Below are 17,658 nucleotides of genomic sequence, written 5' to 3'. Positions count from 1 at the left end.
CTATATAGCAGGTATTGCGCTTACAAGCTAATAACATAGGCTCGATGTGATTGGCTGAAAATTCAGTGACGAACATTAAAGTTAAAAAATATATTTTACTATCAAGTTTATTTAATTATTTTAACAAATACATTTCAGTAAAGACGTGGAATAAAACACCAACACCAGTAATGTTTAACATAATTTATATTTATTTTCTTTTGAACAAAATGTTAATAAATGTATTTGTTTTACGTCCAAAAAAGATCATGACGTGGGACGCATTTTATAAATAATTTCATCCAAGTCTTTTGTAGAAAAAAAAGAAAGTAAATTAGCAAACTAAAGCATCTCTAGTATGACAATATGACAACGGTATCATAATTTTTTCTCTATATTTAAACCCTTTTCTCAATTCAAGCTTCATTTTTTATATATTTTTCTTAAGACCTCATCATCTTTTTAACATCCAACTTAGTCCTACTCATCAACTCACACCACTGCTTTAGACAACAAAAAAATGCGGCAAAAATCTCAAAAAACAGACAAAAACCAAGGAGGCGAACAGAAAACACAGTGAGATTCCAACAGTGGGAGGGGGGGATGAGGAGGTCAGGGAAGGCAGGAGGGGGGCATTTTGGGATCCCACATCCTCAGGACATATTTACAACAGAAAGGACAGGATGGGGGTTCAGGGTTTTTTTTTTCGTGTGAGTGGTTGTGGGAATGCAGGTGGGTAAGTCTGGGGTGGGTTCATCTGCATAGATCCACAGGACTCAGATCATGAACAGCTAGAATTCAAGGGGACGGAGCACAAAGTGTGGGGCCTATTACATCCGATGCTGTCTTCAAGGGAATGTAGTTCTCTTTAACAGAGTTCAAGGTGATAAATAAAAACAAAAAAAAACACATCACACGATAATATCAAGAAAAAGGGGAGTGGAACACAAGGAGCTGACAAGGGTGGGGGTCTATGCACTGGATCTTGAAAAACTAGAGGCAAACATGGATGTGACACGCTGATGTGTCAGTGAAGAGCAAATTGATGGTCACCGAGGCGAGGTAAGGTCAGGCTGTAAATGAGGAAGCCAATTTGGAGGCAAAGTCAAAACTTCAGTCTGTCGTTAGCTGATCACAGGAGGACAGAGATTTATCATCCTCCGCTTTCATTTTTTTTTGGTACGTCACCACCAGTTGCTCACGGTGTCAAGTGTTAGCTTTGGATAAGTCTCCTCTATCTGTCCAGTCTCTGGCTAAAAGGGCAGTTAGAACTCTTTCTAATCCCTGTGTGTCACTTTACTAGCAGCAGCCATGCAAAAGAGGAAAAAGAAACAGGACACAGAACAAAATGGGATGGATCAGCCCTTGAAAACTCCTCACACTCCTCGTACGCTGACACTAACACAGCCCTTTGCTAGTCTGTGAAAGATAGCAGTTGATCAGCTCGCCTAAGGGTGATTTAAGAGTCAACGGTGTGATTGATTGATTGTTTGATTGATCAGCTGGCTGTTCACTTGCACCGACTGCTGATACCGAAAAGCCACGCCATCAGCAGTGATGATGTCACATAGCAGGACACTAACCCCAGCTGTTCTCCTATTCTGCCAGTACGGGCCTCAGTGGGTTTATGCAGCAAAGAGGCACTCAATGATCCGAGGGGCCTCATTTATCAAGAACTTCAGGAACCTGAACAAGGGGTTCTTGCACTTTTTCAGACCAACAATAATTCTAGGAAAGTTTTCTCTCAGGTAAACATGGAGATCTTTCAGTAAAGATGCTCTCTCTTATGTTCTTGCTACACATGATTGATATATGAGGCCCCCGGTGTTTTGGCTTCATTTCTCTGTCCTCTAGTGTCCCTGTAGTCTCAGATACAAGTCTAAACGCTCGGTGTGACATTCAGATGAGCCACCGCGCTGCCGCTTGTCTGCAACACCGCCAACGCATGAGGTAAACTGAACACTTTAGAAACCACATAACACTACTTCCTGTCCAGTAGTGATGTGCAACACCCTGCATTTGTGAACCGTCACTACCTTTTTCACTCCAGCAAGCCAGTCTCAGAGCACTTAAGGTCCAAAAATGTGTAGGCATGTACTGTCGTAAGGGGTTAAAAAAAAAAAAGGTCCGGTGTGACAAAAAACACAAGCTGAACATCAGAATACAGAAGAACAACACACACTGTTTTCAGAGAAACAAGACCCGACATGAGTGATGGGTATACGCTGGTCCTGGCAGGCCCTGGAGCAACATCACATACAGGGGAGTAAAGGAGACGTCTCTAAGGTGATGGCGGCTAGAAGGTGGAACACAGCTGATATGTCAAAACATTCTGGCACCTGAAAAAAAGTGCAGCAAAGAATCTAAAGGTAAAGATGAGTGAGAGCGCACAACTCATCAATGTCCGTTTCTCCTCTGACATGCCACACACACACACACACACACACCTGAAAACGGAGGGGGGGGGGGGGGGGGGAGGAGGACGGGAAGGGGGGGGCAGTATGCTAGAAAACATTTGGATGAAATAGAAACAATGAGCAGGTTTCAAGTGGCAAGAGGTCAGTTCTTTTAGGGGGGTGGTTCTCAAACATCTTGGTTTGGTCAGTGTCCAATCCCAGCACCCTTAGCTCCAGTTAAAACCCTCCCACTTCCTGTGGTTGATGGTTCATCAGGCGGCTGATTGTAGAGGCATTTCCAGCACGTCTCACCAGATGTGTCCCTGGCAGCCATGACACTGTAAAAGCCAAAAATCCTCCTGCGAGGGCCACAGCCTCGGAGTTCACTCCTCATTAGAAGCACTCTCCTCTGGTGAGAAAATGGCAGCCACGCCCACCAACGTAGAATTATGGGAGGCTGAAATGATGATGACAGTGTGTAGGAGGACGAGGGCCAGCAGGCAAATCTTCAGCCGCCCGCTGCACAGTCTCGGGGTGGCGGCGGAGGTGACCGAGGCCGCCTCTGGCTGGCAGGAAGAAGCAGTCCTTTTTAGTGTGCCGCCTGAAGGGTTGTCCATTTTGGAGTCCCATCGGACATCACAGCACTCCGCCTCGCCGCCTGATGGATGATCTCCCAAGAGCCCTGCGGAGAAGATTACACCAGATGAAGATGCTGACTTTTCCTCGTTGTATACTGCTAAAAATACATTTCATAAATAAAATCCAGGTTTATTTTTTATTCCTGTAGAGGACAAAAACATCTGAATCAACCTTCAGATTATGAATCCTGTTTAAATCTGGGTAAAAAAAAAATCAATCATCTATCACAACACCCAGACCTCAGTGACCCCAGTGACCTCATGGAGTCAACAGACATGGTGACCCTTTGCTTGACCCAAATTAAACTCCACAACCACACAGAGGCCTGACATAAAAAACAACAACTGTCACTGCTCACTGTGAGTCCTGGCTGAACGAAAGCAGAAGGATGGATGTGATGGAGGATGAGAGCAGATGGAGGGTGGGTTTATCTGGTGGATTAGACCTCTTCTCTGGGTTTGAATAGCACCTGCCTGACTCCCCTGTAGGTATTCTTGTACCAGTGACACTAAAATAATTCTCCTCTTTAATGTTCTGTACAAATGGATTCTTATTATATTGAAGAAACCTCAAGAACCTGATGATTCTCAGGCACATTCTGCAACTTTAAAGAAGCATCACTTATCTATTATTTCTAAGCAGACTCATGGAGTGTCGAGTGTAGAGTTAAAAAGGTCACAAATATTCAGTCATGTCCAGATAACTTGTGTTCTGGTGTCTGCTCCTCTCAGACTGGTGATTATTATTGAATAACCTGAAGTAAATACAGAGAGACAGGACAAATTCAATTCATCAGTGCTCTGTTACAATGTCCTTGTGTATTCTGCAGTGCTCAAAGATGCCACTAGATGTCATCAGAAAGCCTTCAGAAACACCTGATTGTTTTCCCTGGAACAGGAACACACATTCTGGATGAATTGATACAATAACAAATAAAGACAAAAATACATCGGGGCAGGAGACACATGCTGTGCACAGGAAGTGTCAGTGAGGGGGTATTAACCTGTGCAGATGAAGCTGGGGCTGCCACCGTGGATCAGGTCGTCGTTGTCGGGCAGGATGAACGGACAGCTCTGCTGGACCTCCAGGCAGTACTGGTGGCACGGTACCCTCCTCTGACAGCACTGCTGGGTGGTGGGGAAATACTGAGCGCACAGCCAGGGCTTATACGCCATCTGAGGAGGAAGGGAGGAGAGAAAACGGCATAAGTAGATGCAGGTTCCACTGGAGGACTGGTGGACGTTATTTGGTTCTTTAGGGACTAAGGCCTGTCTCTGGATACACTAAGCATCAGATACAAAGTAGCCAAAATAGATGCATGTATTAATGAAAGCTTTCGGAGACATTAGCCAAAGCTAGCCTCCAAACAGAACCGCTACTAAAAGTGATTTACTGTCATGACAGTCCACAGCAGTGTTTTTCTCTCTGCTCTGGTGTTTGGCTGAGTAATGCCTGTGCAATTCAAAACCAAATGGCACCAAATAAGCTCATCAGATTTAAGCCTGCATCCTCTTCCAAGTTATATTTGCTGTAGTTGACTGTGAGGCAGGGTGTAATACAAAATTTGCAGACTTATGTGCATAAGGAGACAGATGGTGACATGCAATAGCCAAAGCCTGAGGCTTGGAAAGCTTTGCAAAACAAAATGAACCAAGGGCAAATCAAAGTCTGGATCTATTCTTACCTACGTCTTCACGTTTAGACAGCAGGGAGCACAGACAGACACAATACTGTGGCTATGCTAGCTGGCTAATATTTAGCAGCTTTTATTCAATCAAAGGCAAAAGAACAACTTTTCACCACAGTCTAGTGTAGCTGCTCATTTCTACCATGTGCATTGCACTGTATACAGTGCTTTAGTATTGTGTATACATGTTACGGGTTCTTCTGGCAATAGCCTGGTCAGCCATGTTTTTTGTTTATGTTTGAATTGGGGCACCTGTGAGGTGAGAAATTCATCATCAAACATCATCATCATCATACAGCAACCAAAATGGTGACCACTGAGCTCCTTATGGGAACTAGACTAAATGCTTTAATAGATAAGCTTTTCTGGGTTATTTACCAGCAGCTAGTCATGTGTGCAGTGATGCCTCATTATGTACGACCTACACAAGGTTATGCTATTGTCAACACCAGCAATTTGCTTTGCTGCATACCTTCCATCAGCCCACTGTGTCTGCTGTACCTGCAGGTCAATTACTGTCTTGCAGAAGCCAAAGAAATGCTCCGTCTGGTAAATAATGGAGCAAATGTGCCACTATTAAGTGATGAAAGGCTCTAGGAGAGAGTGATTTGACTGCCTGACACATTCAAGCAATGAGGTACAACAGTCACTTCCACACCATGAATCAAACACAAAACAAACTAAGCACCAGTCAGGTAATTACAGGAAGGGAGGGTGAGGAAATGTTTAACACAAGCAAATCAATGGGCAGATTTTAAGGGGAAGAGTGTGCTCTGATTGGTGCAGCAAAGCCTATTTCATAATCACCATGTAGGTATATAATTAAGAAAGCCAGATATTTAGCACCTTTTGTGATCGTCAGAAGTGTTTTTATTTAGACGTCAGACATAGTGAAACCAGGAGGCATACTGTAGGTTTTACATTCATTTTAGCGCGTAGCATGTGTAGCATCCTAACACACACACAGGAGCATGTGGCTCAGAGGTGAGTGTGGGGGTCTGATTTGTTTCCTGTTTATGCCAACATACAAAGATAACAAACGCTGCATGGGCAATTATAATAATTATAATAATCTGATTATGGTGATGAGAATGATAACCAGGAAAACAGCCTGCTTTGTAAAATCAAGTGTGTGCTCCAGACACGTATGACCTCATGTTTGCGTACTCAAACCACTACAACTACAACTCTTGTGTTTGTGCCATAGGAGGGCTTAGCAGCTGAATGTGCGGAGCAGCGACAGGCTCAAGGCCACGATAAAATCAGATCAATGATTATGTTTGCCTTTTAGGAGTGTGAGGTGTTAAATCTGTGGATGAGAGTCGTTTCAGTGTGGCGGCCTCTTGTCTGTGCGAATGTCTGCTGCGTAATTTACGATGATTTTGCATAAATTCTAGCAGCAGTGAGATAATCCGTCTAGGGATGCCGCGGCTATCAAAAGAGAACCAAAACAATACACTCGCAGTGAGACAGGAAATCTGGGTCCTCCTGAAGATGTGTGCTGGCAGTTGCCAAGGTAACGGCTTTTTCTGCTTTTCATTAGAGCTCAATGGGTACTGCCCCACTCTGACGGATTTCTGTTTGTGTGCACATGTGCATCCAGGTGTGTGTGTGTGTGTGTGTGTGTGTGCGTGCGTGTGCTCAGCGTGAAAAGGGAAGCGTACAAGAGCAAATTGAGTTAGTCAGGAAGCAGGCCTGGAGTCTGATTTGATCAGTCTAATGTGTGATCAGTGTGAATGGGAACCTGGCACTCAAAAAGCCTCCGTCGCCATGCAGCTCAGTCTGCTTCAAACAATGTACTGAAGGCCAGAGACGCAGACACCCAGCTGGCAAAAGCTTCCTCTTTCATCCCTGAAGCTGATTTCAGCTCCAGCCCGGCCGTTTACACACACACACCTCTATGTAAAATGATGGCAGTAACACATCTTCAGATCTTTGGAAGAGTAAAAATAACATCACAAACATTAAGTGCTAACACAGACAGAAGTCATACTTCTCATTTTCTGTAACATACATATTCCCATTGTGCTACACAAGCATGTTAAAACACCAGCATTTGATTGTAAACTACAAGGCTAAGCTAACCTTTAGCAATCCCAAAAGTGGGGTTTGCTGGAAATTCTGGATATTTTTGGATCACATTTTGTAGCCTTTGCTAAAAGAATCCCAAAGTCATGTTTAAAGATCAGATAAAATCTGAATGTCTGCATCAACAAGCTCAAAAAAGCCAATAGTTGGCCTTTACATCTAAATACACACATAACAGAATCTGCAGGGTTATTGTATTCACAGCTAATGCTAGTAAAAAAAACATGGGTAATATTAACTTCAGCTCACTTTAAAGTGCTAAACTGCATGTTTCATAAACAGGAGGTCCTTAGTCACAATCTTTTCGGAAAGAGTGGGAACCCTGCAGTGAACTTCGACTCCTGTAACCTCAGGTGAGTCGGTGTTTCTGTTCGGCACATTCACAACATAATTGGAAGGTTGGGAGAAAAAAAGTGCATCCAGGGCCTTCGGGGGTTTGTGGGTGGGGGGCTGTCATGTAGCATCAATCAATCTGAGGGCGAAAAACACTCAAATCAAACAGTGGAGCAAGTGTGTCTCCACAGGGAGTGTGTGTGTGTGTGTGTGTGTGTTTGTGTGTGTGTGTGTGTGTGTGTGTGTGTGTGTGTGGTCACAGTGTTGTGATGTGGAAGCAGCAGCTAGGGAGCTGTGGTGGCTGAGCTCTGGTTACTTAGCTTCTGCAGAGAAAGAGAAGTCGCATTTGTGATGTAATGAGATGACCCTCGTTTGATACTACAAAGAATGTATCCCTGCCTGGCTTAAGGGGGATCCACAGCTCAGCTCAGATGGAAAACACACACACACACACACACACACACACACTGGGACTTCTTTGTTGTTAAAACAGGTCAGACTTGGTCATTCCACCAGCATCCAGCCGCTGCTCACAGGAAGCAGCCGTCCGTTGACAGCTCCTGCAAATTTGACATGCAAACCAGCACATCCTCCACTCGGGTGAAGCCGAGTGGAGGGCTTTCCCTCACCACTCCCATTCACACGCCTGTCATCCACCACAGAGAAGGCTGTGGGAGAGTGTGTCTGCAGGCGGGAGGAACCACTGAGCCACAGAGACACGTATAAGTGTTAGCTCGATATTCACTTACGGCATCAGCATGAATATCACAGCCACTGTGGCACACAGGCTGTCATTTAAACAACTGTAGCACAGCTGGGTGTGCTACACTGTAAACTTATAATGGCTTAAATATACTAATACAAGATATTATCCCTAAGCATTTAGGTATTTACAGTGTTGGATAGTAACATTATTTATTATTAAGTTACAATTTGGGACAAGGCTGGCTGTTTTGTTGAGTTTCTTTTCTTTGTGCTAAGCTAATTTTGTCAAACATATGTAGGCAGCCGCAAATAGATGTAAAGAAATAGACTATTTGTCCCTGAGGTCCTAAAAGGTCTCATTTTGTGCAGGGAGCTCCTGATGTTTTTAGAGGTGTGTATTTATTAAACAGAAGCAATAAAACGCTGATTTGTGCAAACAGGAGTGAGCTCCTGAGCCCCACCTCACGAATCAAACGCCAAACGAACTGTACTCATGATGGCTTCAGCTGGCGGGTATGTAAAAACTTTAACTCAACATGCTGTGAAGTATCAACACTCCGTTTTCTTCCCAGCAGGACGGCATTGTCGCACACTCACACACGGCGGCTATAAAGTGGAATGACAGAGAGACGGCTATAAAAAGCACATGAGTCAGCTGCAGAGTGAGATCCCAGTTAGAAGCTGAATGACACAGATCATTACCACTCACACAAATCACTGCTGCGGTGGAACAGGAAGCAACTCTCACACTACCTGCACTATTTTCAGACATGTTTCTTCTTCTTTTTTAGCACTGTAATGTTCTGAGTGTGCAAAATATCTGGGCTAAGTGTCACTTTGTTTTAAAGTCAAAGAAATCAACATCACACACACGAGATAAAAGCAACACAATCAGTCCTGACAAAATGACTGCTGACAGCGCTTTTATGCACTCAGAGGTCACAACCCTCTGATAATCCAGCAGGACGGGCCAAAACGTGTGACTGTCTGTCTTCAAGCACTGATGTCCGTGCTGATTACATCCCATTCCCCAGTGATGTAACGTATCCAGGCGCTGCATGTGTGCTTCTGGAAAATGACAGTCCCTTCAAATTAGATGGTTTGCAATTTCAGTGTTCAGTGTTCATGTTTGCAGCGATGAGTGCTCTCTGGGAAATAAACAGGGTGACCGAGGGGCTGAGCTCAGGACAGGTGTTGTGACAGTGTGAATGCTGAAAGAAGATGTAAACAGCCAACAGAGGCGTTATTTAATGATCCATCAATCGTATTGACAGGTCTTCCAGAAACCTTGAACCTTTTAACAGGAAACGCCCTGCAGAGCACAAAGGCATTATGGGACGTCAGAGGATAGGGTTTGACTGACATGATCTGTGAGAGTTTTCTTTATCCCAGCCTTCTGTGTCAGCTCCTCCATGCGATTGGATCCATCTGTCTGGATATGGAGTCAAATATGGCATCCATTTCCCTGAACCGTGTTTTATAGATTATTTCTGAGAAAAACATGGTTGTGAATGTGCATGGTGGGATTTGTTTTCAGCCTGGTTTAGCATGCAGGCGCAGCAATGCATCTGCTAACGGTTGGCATTCAGCAGATGTAAAGATTCTGTGATCTGCTGTGGACAGAAACCTAATTTTTAGGTTAACCATAAACCTAATTTTTTTTGTTTTTTTTTGTTCTTGTTTCTTTAGTAGATTAAGCCGTCCTTTCACACCGCTACTACTTTTAACAATTCCCACAGGAAATTTCAAGATAAACACAGTAAATGACAATCATTACCAGCCGAGTGCTTGCAGTAATTAGAGAGAGGGAGCGAGAGGAATGGCCAGCCTGAGAGGGCAAACAATCAGCATATAGATTTATCTATTATTATTATAGATTTGTGGTTGTCATCCTTATGTCATCCTTATGTACCACTGTCAGTTTGAACAGTCACCTTAATAACGTCAGCAGCTGGTCAATATGACAACAAAACCTCTATGTTTAAAGGTGCGCTAGCAACTCTGAATTTTGCCACAGGAATGCTTTCTGCTAACTGCTCTTACTACAACTTTATTAGAAAAGACTGCACCAAGCCACTGTGTGGTGCTTTGAGGCTGCTGAATAGGTCAGCGTGTCTCTGCTTTCTCTATTGATTTGAGGCCTGCTGACTGCAGGAGTCTCGACCTAAAGCCCGGGTCATAATATTGACTAAACCACCACACATGCTGAGTGGGGACCCTGTTGCTTTAACACACAGGAACCCAAACAAGCTGGACTGGGGCTCCTGATACAGCAAACAGAACCGTACACAGTCAGCACACACTGCTTCCTACAGGCTGGGATGAAACAACGTGGTGAATTATGATCACTTTTCAAGGCAAATACTGTAAATAACAATCATTGGCAGTAATAACATTTGCTAACAGCTATTACCACAACTTTATACAAAGACTGTACCAAGGCACTGTGTGGTGCTGAGCTAAAGGCACAGTCCTCCTTACAGTCAGGATGCAGCATGCTAATGTTCACTAATATATTCTCATTAGCACAAGTGCACAAAGTCCAACTCAGACTACAGGAAATCTTGCTACTTTTGCTAGATAAAGTATGTTAATCCATGTTACTCCTAGCTTCAAAATACTGTTCTAGTTAGCACCGTTCTGAACTATACTAAAATGGAGTTAAACAGGCAAGAGGCCTCACACTCCGCCCACACCAGGAGCCTGACACCAGCTCCTGCACTGATACACCACCACCCCCCCCACTGCCATCTCTGCAGTCAACATCGCGGCCTTGAGAACTCAACCACTGTGTGAAATATATTCACTAATATCTCTGGGACATATCATGGTTGCTGTTGAGAGTGAGAGAGCATCTATCAGAAATGAGATAAAGCCAGCATCCCCATTTAACAGCCATTGTTCCCACAGAGCAGCTGAAGAGCTGTGCAGAGAGGGTGTCAGCGAAAAAAGCGACACAGCTCCTCAAACTGCAGCAAAGCAGCTCTCAACTCAGTTGGGCAATCGTTGGATTAGATGAGGTTATCATTTGGAGGAGGGACTGTGGGTGCAGCAGGTGGTTTTGATAATAGTTTCCCCCAACTCATGCTAAATGAATCTCAGATCACTCAATGGATCGCTCAATTACTCTATGTGAAAAAATCAGAGGACAAGTTAGATGATTTGGGGGGGGGGGGTCGTCAACATGGAGGTCTGTTATCATTTATTATCATCCTGTGTCTCCCTCAGTCGTCTCTGTTGCTGGTTATATTGGTCACATTTCAGAGAAGAAAAGGAAAGTGATGTAACATCGCCACAGCAGCTTGTTTTCTCAAACACAAAATTGCAGATATGTTTTACACGCTCTCTCTGTCACACTTTAAAACAGCTTACTGTATTAGACAGCAGCATACATCATGTTTTTGGAAGTAAGTGTAAGTGTAGAAGGTTGGACCTCACGTCCAGCGGCTGACAATTCATTTAACATCATCCTCAATCATCCTAATGGGTCACTCGCAGCTTAGCAGCGACTCAAAGGTAACCTTTTACCCAGTCCGCTATGCTGTACTGTATACACATGCAGACCAGGAGCACATGCAGACAGCAGGTACCTCACTGGGAAAGGAAGGGAAAGTAAGATAACCCCATTAGTGGCAAGTGGTGGGAATTTAGATGTGATCATCTGAAGGCAGCGCACAGTCATCAGTTTTCATATCTGACACCACCTGCTACAGACAGACTGCGAGCAAGGACACAAACACCCCCACCCTGCACCATTCTCTGCATTAGTTAAACACTGTGATATAGGCCACATGGGTGTGTGATCCATACAGATACAGGACCAAAATGCATTGGTGTGAGCCTTCATGTGTTTCACATTGCTGGAAACATCTTCATTTCCTCACAATTAAGAAGCCAAACTAATGAAGGTTTTTACTATAATTACATTTTGGTTGTTTCATTAGTGCCTAAACAGGAAACAGCTTGGAAACAAAATGCAGCTCTTCTCCAGGGAGAACTTCTGGAACACTGTGTCATTATGATGCATCTGTCACTGTTCTCTTTGGGACAGTATATCATTAAGAAATACAGGATCCTGTAGCTGCACAGAAGTGAGGTCTGCAGTCTTCAGTACACACACATGATCTTCCGGGTTTTTCCAAACATGGCTGGGTAATTACGCTTTAAAGAAGCCCATAGTTACCTCTGTGACCCCTAAAACAAACTGGGGCTGTGTAAAAATCTAATGGCTCATTACCTAGCCGGTGTTGCAGCAACTGTGAGTTAAAGCAGAAATAAAAAAAGCCTCCACCACAATCTTGCTCTGATTACTATTAACCTTGATTGACAACTTTACAGTATGACAGAGAAATGACTGCATGTGTCATCTATAATTGAAATGCCACAGAGGTTAAATGAGGCCTATTAATTGGGTAACCCACGGTGACCCCTTCTGCCTGGCCCGGTTCCCTCTCCCCTCCTCCAGCCCTGAGATTTGATCTGCTCCCCGGACAGCACTTCACAGTTAAAACAATATGGAAGCGCTGCCGTGCACTGCAGCAGCAGCAGCTAGCCTCTCTCTCCCTCATTAGCATTCTGCTCAGGGACCTGCCCATTCATAAAAGGGGCTGTCGTGGAGTGGGCCAGGCATCTTGAAGGGACAAAACCCTCTCCAAGGTCAGCATTCACAACCGCTATAGGAAGGCGGAAATCACACACGAGCCGATCTGCTCTCATGCAACCTAGACCGGCAGACAATGCAATGCAGTGCAACAGTCTGCCAGAGACACTCGGGCTAATAATAACAAAAGCACAGCTAAGATAAAGCATGGGACGTAACAGAAGGGACAGATTTGGGAATGTATCTGTTGTCAAGTAAGAGGTACTGAGGGATGAGCGAGAGAGCAAATCAAAACTGCAGCAGCACCCGTATGTGAGCCACTTCATCTGCATGAGCCCTCATAATCACACACACAGAATCGCTGCAACACAAAGAATACATCCAATCAGAAATTACACCACCACACTGGTGCATGCTGGTACATTTCAGTCTCCTTCCTGCTTCTAAACTGATTCACAAAATGGCCCACGACACAAACATCCTTTTAAAGGTATGCGGCTAACATGTTAGCAGACTAAACATGAGGCTGACACGAGGAAATGTCAGAAAGCTGAAGTCACTTCACAGAGCTCCACCCGTGTTTAGAATTCTCCATCTTTGTTGTTACACATGTGCACTGCTGTCCATAGCAAAGGTATGGACAGTGATGCTAACACCTTCATATAGTAACATGACGTCTTCAATGTGCTCAGCCGCCTGCTGCCCTATTTGGGTCGGAGGAGCTGCCTGCTATCAAATGAAGGAGGAGTTAACATGAAGCACAAATCAATAGGGATCAACCTCTTGGTATCGCTGCCACCCGTCCCTCAGGCTTAAATAAGAGCTCAGATCAATGCAGATGTGTGCAGTTGACAAGGATCTAAAGAGGGAGGATGCTGTGAATGCTGTCCTCCTTTCCATTCGCAAACAACACTGGCTAGGATTAGACTTTCAAGTGAACTTAAAGGGTGGTGCTGGTGGTGGAAGGAGACGGATTTTTATGTCAAATTAGTGATACATACAGGGTGAAAAAGTGAAGGGAGTAGATGAGAGTTGTTGAGCTGCACAGATGATGTGATGACTTAGCCACGCAGGTGCTGAGAGCTCTTTCAAAATCACAAATGAGTAAAATTACCAGAGAGGAACGAGGGTGTAGACACCTGCGCTGTCAAGTCATTATTCCTGTACACTGCTGAGGCTTCTGTGTGGTGATCATGAAGTGAAGGTGGGGGTGATCAATTTAATTGAATAAAATCTTTAACATTTTTTGGGTGCAGCTGACTGAGTTGTTGTAACGTTTTTGGCTATTAAAGTAAACATCACAGTAAAGACCTCCCGATGCTACGACCTTGACTTGTCCCATCATATGCCGAGAGTTACACTTATTTTCTGTCCTAACACACTCTTTTTCACCTCCATCCAGCCTCTAAACAGAGAGGTCTCTCTCCTTGTGAGCTATCCATGCCACATGTAGGTACAAACAACTCAGAAGGGTCACACACAGGTCCATGTATTTACCAGCTTCTTTAAAATGGGAAGAAGATGAGTCTATGCACCTAATTGCTTTGTTTGCATTGAACATTACAGTTTATTGGCCTCTGATAGTAAAGTTTTGTAGGGTTCTGTGAGTCCTGGCTTTTGTTGTCCTGCTTTCTGAGAAGCCCCATTGTTTCCTGTGAAACTACAAGTGGGTCAGACATTTTGGTTCACAGTGGGGATAAAAAAAAACCTGCTGCTCTCACAGTCAGCGTTAGTGTCAGCCCCGTTTTGAATGTTGGGAAGCTGTCAACATGAATGGTGGGTTTTCACAGAGCCAGATGATGGAGGATCCCATTGTGAGGAACGGAACACTGGCCGTGTCCGCTGTGTGATGTTTCACCTCAGGCTACGGGAATCAAAGCACCACCTGCGGACCACCGGAGACGTTGCGGGTGCACAACAAACGCGACTCTCCATGTCAAATATCATCACTGCAAATGTCAGAGAGGGTCCCGTGGCAAACACCTCCACTGTTAACCCGAAACGACACACTGTGTGTGGTTCATATTTTCACTTCCTTGGCTCAGCACGCTCTGTATTCTTAGTGTATTTACAGACATTACATATACATATGTGTGAGCAACCACTTGTGCTGCTGCAGGTAGCCATTAACTCAACAAAAGCTTGACATTGTGTTAGTCATGCTGTTCTCTGTAACATATACAGAGCTACAGGAAACCTGTAATTAGGAAGAGAGGGGTCATTGTTAAAGAAATTAGCAGCTTGACTGAATGACTGTTTTCCCTCCAAAATGCCAAAAGGTGAGGTGGAGAATAGGCCTTGGAGCAGCAGTGGATTAAACACAAAGGAAAAGAGAAGATGTCAGCAGAGTCCCTCCACTGTGAGACCAGGTGGTGTGTTTGCAAAAAAAGTCAAAATGAGTCCAAAACACAAAGACAATCAAGAAACACAGCAAATGTTTAACATGTTTTTGTAAAAAAAAAAATGGCTACAGTGATTGTGTTAAGTGTTACAGCTGTGTGCTGTCTGTACATACAACCATGTGAAATAAGCTGAAGGCTGATCAAGGCACCTTACAGGTTTATAACTTGTGCAAATCCGTTTGTATAAGCAGGCAGATGGCCTGATTAGATTGACGTTTTTGACGCCTGTGCTTGTGTCTCACTGCCACTGGTTGGGTGAATGGAGGCCATCTGGGATTGGCCAGGGCTTGTGAATGGAGCCTGGGAGCGCCATTCAGCACCGCGGACAGCTCCCTGTGGGCGCAGCGCGGAGCTGTCCGCGGTGCTGAACGCCTCTCCCCCCTGACCCGCCGTGCTCTGTCATGAGTCGGTAAACAGTGGGTGGAAATCAAACAGCGAGCCCGGGCCTAGTCAGACCGAGGCCTACGTGCAGGTCTGGTAATAAGCAAACACAAGCTGAAGCGGAAAAAGACTTCCGGCACATTAGGCAGGGAAACCACCTCTTGACTTTAATGAAACGCTCTCGATATGGAGTGGGGCGGCCATGATGAACACCTGGTGGACTGCGACAGCACACGGGACGCGCGCAGGGCTCCCAGAGTTGTTTGCATAAGCCATCAGCCTCCTTCCTGCTCATTAAAATGTTATAAAGGCAGGGCTGTAAAACACTGGGGCAATTCTGGCCGCCTTATCTGAGTTATCGATGGCGGATTATGAGCTGAGGCGGCCTTCAATGTCAAAGAACAGAGAAGGAGGAGATGGAGGGAGAACACACTAGCAGGGCCTCCATCTGCACATTAGCATGGGGCCTAAACACAATGAGGAGATGAATGAACATGAGGCCCGGAGCCGGGAGTCTCCTTGAATCTGTCATCCGTCTCCATGGCGACAGGAGGAGGAGGAGGACCAAAACTGGCATCTATCCGGGCCTAAATCAACAGATGGCCACCACATCAAACCCCCCCCTCCAACCCTCCACCCTCAACCCCCTCCACCTCTTCCCTCCCCCCTGCAGCCTACCTTGCACTGCTCCATGCACGTCCTCACTGAATAAGCCCCCGGCTCATATTTCTGAGTCAGGAGCTCAAATTCCTCGTATTTCTCCTGGGCGTGCTGGTCGTATCGCTGGTACGCCTGGACGCACAGGATGCACCTGGTCTTGTCGCCATCGCTGAGCACGTCGAGGCTGCAGTTCAAATTGTCCGGACTTGTCGACCCGTAGAACAAATCCAGCAGAGAGTAGGAGTTACAAAAGGAAAGGTACAAATCGCTCATATTTACAGGCCGCGTACCCTCTTTGTCGGAAAGGCCCCTGCACAAATGTTCGGCATCTGCGAAAGTAAAGAGGTCTTTAGATAAACTATCCTGGTGGCAAGTTTCAAGCCGCCACAAATGTTTGGTAGAGTTTCCTATAAAAATAGCATCTGGGTTTCCTCTGAGGCTGCTGTGTGCTGAGTGGTTCTGGGGTGAGAGGAGGTGGGAGGATGCGAACTTGTCCCGGGTCCGGGTCAGTTTGGCCTCGGCGCAGAACCACAGGTGATCAGAGAGGAGGATGGTTAAGAACAAGAGGGATGCCAAGGACAGTCGCCATCTCTGCGCCCTCTCTGAGTCGGTGAATGGCTTTTGGTTGTCGCGGGGGGGCTCTAGCCAGATTTGGAAGCCGTCGTCATCTTCTTGCTGCCAACACGTCCCAGCACCCCTGGTCATATTTTGGGAACCGGCCGACTCCACCGTGGGGGCTCCTCTGCCGCAACAGTCATTGACGTCGGGTCCGCTTCGCGTTTTCCTCCCCTCGGGTGTCGGGTGGTGGGTTGTCCCGGCTTGCCTTTGCGATCAGCGGTAATTCCCATTAAAATGAGCGTGGACCGGATGGGAAATCAGACGCTGGCGACCACGGGCCGCATCCTCCATGGCTGACCGGTGAAGCCGCTGTCCTGCCGTCCGCCCTGAGCTCGCCGCCGCGCCGCTCCGCTCCTCTGCGTAGCCTCGACTCCGTTTTTAGAAACACTCACCGACGCGTTTACGTTTTCGCCGGCCTCGGTCGTGCAGGGACAAGGGCGCTATCCCCTTCCAACATGGCGAAGCTGTCTGCCTTTGTGTCGGCGGATAGGCCTTCAGCCTGTAACAGACCTCTTTTCTTTTTCAAGCCCTCGCCGTCTTCATCTCGCTGCCGTTGTCAAGTTGCCGCCATGTTCGCCGAGAGACGGTGTGTGTTTGCAGGAAGCTGCGTCAAGACAACGACTGTAACCGGCGGTATTTCCGGTTCACACTTTCAAAATAAAGCAGGAGACCTGGTTTCGTGTTTGTTTATATCTCATTATTACTGATTCTTCGTAGTTTAAGCAAAGATTATTTTATATATTTATTAAAATAACATTACACTTAAGCAGGAATGTAAAAGGGAATTGTGCTTCTTTAGCATTTGATTAGCATTGTACATGTATTTAGACGTTCAATAGCAAACTAGCTATTAGCTTACAGATGTATTTACATGATTATTTCCTACAAATCTGAACGAACATATTTTTTTTATATCAGTGTACCAGAATAGCACACACCACGACCTTGTTGTTTTGTTGTTGGATGTTTATTTTTGTACGTCCTATCACATACCTTCCGGTTTAGTGGTACGTAATCTCGCGAGCTCGACAAAACGTCTCCGCCTCTGACGTTATGCGCGCGCACCGCAGTCACCGCATCCCTCGGTGGAAGGGCGCGTCAAGTCAGAGAGGCTGAGCCAACGTTTTAACAGAGATGCTGGAATTTTCACTTCAAAATTAAAGTTTGTGT

General features: G+C 45.5%; 1 protein-coding gene across 1 annotated transcript; it reads right to left on the bottom strand.

The window, feature by feature from the left end:
- Positions 1–484: 484 nt before the first annotated feature.
- nalf1a (NALCN channel auxiliary factor 1a) lies at positions 485–17,066 on the bottom strand. The gene is made up of 3 exons (XM_028398176.1): positions 15,889–17,066; positions 4,018–4,189; positions 485–3,057 (listed from the first exon to the last, which is right to left on the bottom strand). Exons 1-3 carry the CDS (start codon positions 16,573–16,575, stop codon positions 2,759–2,761), a joined length of 1,158 nt encoding a protein of 385 aa, XP_028253977.1. The 5' UTR covers positions 16,576–17,066; the 3' UTR covers positions 485–2,758.
- Positions 17,067–17,658: the final 592 nt, after the last annotated feature.

This window comes from Parambassis ranga, chromosome 2, assembly GCF_900634625.1.
Source record: "Parambassis ranga chromosome 2, fParRan2.1, whole genome shotgun sequence".
Taxonomy (NCBI): Eukaryota; Metazoa; Chordata; class Actinopteri; family Ambassidae; genus Parambassis; species Parambassis ranga.
Note: the sequence above shows the minus strand (reverse complement) of the source record. Positions and strands in the feature narration are given on the sequence as shown.